Genomic DNA, 6341 nt, shown 5'->3' with positions numbered 1-6341 from the left:
GCCACACATTTTTTGGGACATGGCACAAGCAATTTTTTTTTAATTCAATCCAAATGTTTCAACTGAATCCAAATGATTCAATAGGGATTTTTATTATGAGGCCAAATGATTGATTGTGATGAGGCCAGATGATTCTCTCTAATGATTTCTGTTGTACAGACAAACGATTCACTAGTAATACTATAGTAAAGCCACATGATTCATGAGTGATTTCTATGGTAAAACCGAATAATTCACTATTAACTTACAGAAAAGTTAAATGATTCACTAGTAAAGCTATAAGCTGTAACTTAATGATTCGCTACTGATTCTGTGGTAAATCCAAATGATTCAGTAGTAGTTCTATTGTAAAACCAGCTGATTCACTAGGGATTTCTGTAGTAAATCCAAACGATTCGCTAGCAATTCATCGCAAAGCCGCATGGTTCACTAGTGACTCTACTGTAAATCCAAATGATTCACTAGTGATTTCTGTAGTAAATCCAAATAATTCACTAGTGATTCATAGTAAAACCAAATGATTGTTTGAAAACAGTGTTCAGGCTGAATGATTCATTAGTGATTTTAAAAGCAAATGTCCTACTGACCACCATGTGGTCACAGTGCAGGTAAAAGAGCTACACGCTGTCGTTAAAGGCACATTTGAACGTTTTTATTTTTTCTGAGCGCTACTCTGCGCTCGGCTGCTTCTCCGTCAGCTGGGGTGAAAAAGGCCCGACTAACCAGTTCAGAGGCGTGTTATTCAGGAGATAGTCCATCACTCCGTCCAGTGACTGTCTCACCTGGTGGAAGACAGAGACACACTTTACACACTGACACAAAACACTGTAATATATTTAAGAGGTTTCTCTAATCATTACTACAGATTTTTGTCCTAGATGTTTACAGAACTCCACTCTGATTGGTTAAAAAGAAATCACAGGTTTACTTTAATGCGCCCGCTCAAATACGTTAGCGTTTCTATAGCAACAGTGGATTCACAAGGGCTTGTATGGCGAGAAAAAAAATAAACATAGACGTGGCGAAGAGGAGGCATTTATTTAACATTTAGGGAAGAAGTCTCCAGTGTCAGTGCTTTAGAATAGTATCATACTGTTATGAATCTCTCTGTCTCTCTCTCTCTCTCACTCTCTCTCTCTCTCTCTCTCTCTCTCTCTCTCTCTCACTCTCTCACTCTCTCTCTCTCTCTCTCTCTCTCTCTCACTCTCTCTGTACCTGTGTAATCTGGGTTCGGCTCTGTTGGAGCAGTAGCGGTGTGATGGTGGTGGTTTTGCCGAGGGTCAAGTGCAGCTCTTCGGCTGAGTTCCGAGCCTTCAGCAGCTGTTCCTGGACGGTGGTGGGGAGACCCTGAACACTGGACACCACACCTGAACATGCCACACGCAGCTGCTCACTCAGAGCTTGCACCATGGACAGAGCTCTCCGATCCAGCTGCTGCAGACACACACACACACACACACACAGACACCTAATGAGAATAGCATACAGCTGAATGCAAAAGTTAAAAGTGAATATTAACCCTGGTCAGAAGAAGTGCTAGAGTTTCCTCACCTCTCCGTTCTCTTTGCCCTCCTCATCGGTGTCCACCTCCGTTTTTTCTGCCCCTTGCCCCTGCCCATGTTCTTCCTGCCCCTCCTGTCTCCACTCCCTCCACCTCTTCAGGAGTTGCTCCGGTGCTCCCACCAGCGCGTTGGTTCCTCTCAGGTTCTCCAGCAGGTCCAGAGTGCTGCTGATTTGGGCGACGGCTCTGTGGGTGGCGTCCCGGGCGGCGCTGGCCTTGATGAGGGACAGCTCCAGCGCTCGCTCCTGAACCTGGGCCGAGAGTTTCCCCAGGCGCACAAAGTAGCTGGGGGTGGGGTTTTGTGAGGTCACACCCCCGTCGCTCTGCGAGGCTCTGACCTCATCTTTCGGCAGAGGCTCTGCTACAGCGGCTGAAGAGAAATGGAAAGTGATGTTGTTGATTATTTTCCTATAACGCCATGTCCCAAAGATTTTTATTCCTCTTACGTTACAGGGAATGTTCACAGGACGACTTCACTCACGTTACAGCAGCTATAAACACTCGTTCACTCATCAGTCTCTCTCTCTTTCACTCTTTCTCTCACTCTCTCTCTCTCTGCCTTTCTCTCTGTCTCTCTCTCTCTCTCTCTGCCTTTCTGCCTCTGTCTCTATATAATATATATATATATATATATATATATATATATTCTACATACAGTATAGAGTATACATATTATACTATATACATATTATACCTTACGTTATTTTGTTTATATTTATATACGTACTGTTAAACAAAAAATTTTTTTTTTTTATATTTTGTATTTTATATTTTATCCTTCTCTTTTTTCTGTCCTTATTCCTTATTCCTTTTGAAGGGTCATAATAGTGGTGTAAGCATTTCCCTGTGTATCAGTATATATATCATACTGTGTATGATTATGTATTTGAGGAATAAAGTTTGAATTTGATATGAATCTCAGCACTTACCCAGTTCTGTCTGTGTGAGCGGGAGTTGTTGCTCCACGCAGTCCTCAAGTCGGTTCAGAGCCAAACCCACGCCGCTGCTGACCATCTGCCCCACGCGGGACCCCATGACGGTGTTGATACTGCCGCTGAGGGCAGTACGGGTCATCTCCACTCCCCCCATCATCACCCCCACCATCGCGTCCTTCGCTCCTGATACACACTGATACACCTTTCCTACTGTCTCAGACATGAGCTGGCAGCACACACACACACACACACACACGAACACACACACACAAACACACACACACATACACAAACACACACACACATGAAGACACACACACACACACACACACGAACACACACACACACACACACACACACACACAAACACACACACACAAACACACACACACTTGTTAGTCTGCCAAGTGTTTAATTCTCAGCTCTTTCATCTGGTCAAATATCACTTATTATTGATGATTATTTAATTTTTTTCATAAAAGATGTATCAGTACTATTATTATTATTATTATTATTATTATTATTATTATTATTATTATTATTATTATTATTATTATTATTATTATTATTATTATGAGAGACCCCACACTATCCCCACATTATTACACATCATATAAGCTTCATCATACAGAAATGAAATAAACACACACGAGCGATTAGAGTAAATAGGTTTATTTTAGGTATTTGTGCTGTTACCTTGTCCGCTGGTTGGTGAAGGACAGGAAGAGTCTCCTCTATCTTGTCCAGACCTTTCATGGCATACTCGTTCACCACGGCAACTGAAAAACCGAGTGAGAGGAAAATAAATAAATCTGGGAGTCAGAGTGTGACAGTTCATCATGAAGAGGAAAGAGAAAAGCAAAACATTTACAGTATCACAGATCAGAGGAAATTACTTTAGTGGAATCTTATTCACTTTAATGACTCAGGTCTCTTTAGTTTAGAAAATAAACATCCATCTATCTGTCTGTCTGTCTGTCTGTCTGTCTGTCTATCTATCTGTCTGTCTGTCTGTCTGTCAAAAGTGATATTTTATAACGAAGAAAATTCGTTGAGGTGATGAAGGTTTCTGTGAGAAATTCACAACAGTCTCCAGAGTCAGTGCTCTGTAGTGAAATTATTGTGTGTGTGTGTGTGTGTGTGTGTGTGGTTCTGACTCTGAGGCTCCAGTTTGTCCAGTAGAGGTTTAGTTCCGGAGCTGGCGGCGGTGCTCAGGGTTCGAACTCCACTCTCGGCCGCGTCCATCACTCCTCTGAGCGCAGGGATGCTTTCCTTCGTGTTGCTGTATGCGCTGGACACGGCGTCACACGCTGAGCTGACCAGGGCCAGGTTACTCACACGAGACATCACACTCTGAACACACACACACACACACCTGAAGCCAAGCCTTTACACAATGTACGTTTATTCCATGTCACACAAAGCTCAGGGTTCTGACTCTATAAGTTACCTTTCCTCAAACAGGATGAAGAAGACAGGATCACCCCACCCAACCCCGCCCTGCCCTGCCCTGCCCCGCCCAGCCCTGACCACAACTAATCACTACCTGATTTCCCTTAAAGCTCCGTATGGATTTTTTCCTCCGTTGGTCTCACCTGTGTCTCCTGTGACGTCGGAAGTCCGTCTCCTGTCTCCATCTCACTGTGTTTTCCGTTCTCAGCCATGATCACTACACAGAATCCTGAAAACAGATGAAAAAAATGTTCTCAAAAATAGTTTCTTTGGAGTTCTAGATAGAACCCTAAGGTTCTGCACTTATAACATCAATAAAATACTCTATTTTCTTCTGCAAATTTGCATAGAAGAAGAAGAAGAAGAAGAAGATGATGATGATGATGATGATGATGATGATGATGATGATGATGACAAAGAAGAAGAAGAGGAAGACAAAAAAGAAGAAGAGAAGAAGATGGTGATGATGAAGAAGATAATAATGAAGATGAAGAAGAAGATGATGAAGATGAAGACAAAGGAGAAGAAGAAGAGAAGAAGATGGTGATGATTTTGATTATGAAGATGAAAAAGAAGAAGAAGAAGATGATGATGATGAAGAACAAGAAGAAGATGATGATGATGATGATGATGATGGTGAAGAAGAAGAGGAAGAAGAAGAAGATGATGATGATGATGGTGAAGAAGAAGAGGAAGTAGAAGAAGATGATGAAGAAGACAAAAAAGAAGTAAAGAAAAAGATGATGGTGAAGAAGAAGATGATGAAGTTGATGATGAATACAAAAATGATGATGATGAAGAAGAAGAAGAAGAAGAAGAAGAAGAAGAAGAAGAAGAAGAAGATGATGAAGAAGAAGAAGAAGATGATGATGAAGAACTTGAATAACTGAACCCCTCTGGGTTTTTTTACACTGAACCCTTCAGAGTGTTTTATATAAAGACTCGTGTTTTTGGTTCCATTTCAGCTTCCTGTACAGAGCGCTTCTCATTACACGTCTGGGTTCAGGTGTTCGTGTGGGTGTGTTTAAGGATGATGTCATTTCCTGCTCCCTCCCTCCCTCCCTCCCTCCCTGACACCATGTTTGTGAAATCTCTGTGCTTTAACGCGGTCAGTTATTTATTCCTCTAATCAGGGCGGGGGGTTAAAGTGCAGCCTGACGTCTGATAGGACAGTAAAGATTAGACAGAAGGTCCGATCAGATATCAGAGCACTAAAAGAACATCTTCACCTCCATGTCTTTTCAAATCCTGGGTTCTGATTGGTCAGAAGGTGCGGATTCATTTCTTTACCACAATTTTAATCACCTGTTCTAATCTGGTACCGTTTCTATGGCAACCAACATGGAAGGAGTCTCCAGTGTCAGAAGATAAAGCCGCAGCTCTGAGTTTACTCAAAAGTCCCAGAATGCAACGCAGCTACACAAGGTGTTAGTGATGTTAGCGATCTACAAGGTGACGTAGCATGGATTTCAGGAGTTGAGAGAGCTGGAGGATTAAAGCGCCGCCGCATCGCTCTCTCTACACAGACATTAGGAAGGCTGCCTGTGTCTTTAACCCCGAGTCTCTGGAGTCTCTGTGTCACAACACGAACTACAGGCTGATAACCGTGATGAAGACACACTCATCCCCGCCCTCCATGATGAAGACACACTCAGCTCCGCCCTCTGTGATGAAAACACATTCAGCTCCGCCCTCGGCTAACAGCAGCCTGTCTAAAGCCACAGGAAATGATGCAGTGGAGCTTTAATCACTGAAACCGAAATCTAACACTCATTGTCAGAGAACTGACTAAAAAAAACTTTTCACTTCAGTGATTTCCAGTCAGGACCAGTTTCTGACCGGCCCTGTGAATACACACACACACACACACAAACACTCTCACACACATTGTGAACACACACACACACACTCTTACACAACTTTCACACAATAACAGCTGTCTTTAACAGCACAGTGTCATTTAAAAAAGGCTGGAACCTGGCCAATCTGGCAACCCTGACCTTCCACTCACAGCTCTCTGTCTCTTTCAGTGTGTGTGAGTGTGAGTGTGAGACTGACCTGTCAGTGTGTCCTGCTGTCTTCGTCTCAATATTGAAACTCCGGAGTTCACACGGAGCAACAAGACAAGACATGACCGGAGGGGGCGGATCTTCACTCAGTCCACCAATCAGCTTTCAGTTCCTGTATGGTGAAACTCACACTGGGCTCAAAGCTCAGAGTTTCCACTTTTACAGTCCAGATGTTGAAAGCAGGACGCTATCAGATTCTCACCTCAGACTCTTCAAAGGTTCCTGAATATCTAAGAAACTTATTTAAAGAATTTTGAACATTTTTAGAGCTGTATAAATCTTTATTTTGCTGTGTTTCTATTTTTTCATTGGACCCAAAATATA

The 6341-nt window shown here is 42.7% G+C and overlaps 1 protein-coding gene across 1 annotated transcript in view; it reads right to left on the bottom strand.

Moving 5' to 3' along the window:
- The window catches only part of plin3 (perilipin 3), a 6581-nt gene extending 470 nt beyond the window's left edge, over window positions 1-6111 (bottom strand). Inside the window, exons 1-8 of the mRNA XM_058389196.1 lie at window positions 6007-6111; window positions 4092-4177; window positions 3654-3849; window positions 3193-3275; window positions 2491-2722; window positions 1552-1931; window positions 1216-1434; window positions 1-782 (exon numbers count right to left, since the gene is read on the bottom strand). The exon at window positions 1-782 is cut by the window's left edge and continues 470 nt beyond it. Coding sequence (XP_058245179.1) covers window positions 669-782; window positions 1216-1434; window positions 1552-1931; window positions 2491-2722; window positions 3193-3275; window positions 3654-3849; window positions 4092-4160 — 1293 coding nt within the window. The 5' untranslated portion in view covers window positions 4161-4177; window positions 6007-6111 and the 3' untranslated portion in view covers window positions 1-668. The remainder of the gene's footprint in view (window positions 783-1215; window positions 1435-1551; window positions 1932-2490; window positions 2723-3192; window positions 3276-3653; window positions 3850-4091; window positions 4178-6006) is intronic.
- Window positions 6112-6341: the final 230 nt, after the last annotated feature.

The sequence above is a fragment of the Hemibagrus wyckioides genome, linkage group LG05, assembly GCF_019097595.1.
Source record: "Hemibagrus wyckioides isolate EC202008001 linkage group LG05, SWU_Hwy_1.0, whole genome shotgun sequence".
Taxonomy (NCBI): Eukaryota; Metazoa; Chordata; class Actinopteri; order Siluriformes; family Bagridae; genus Hemibagrus; species Hemibagrus wyckioides.
This window is presented reverse-complemented; position numbering and strand designations above follow the sequence as displayed.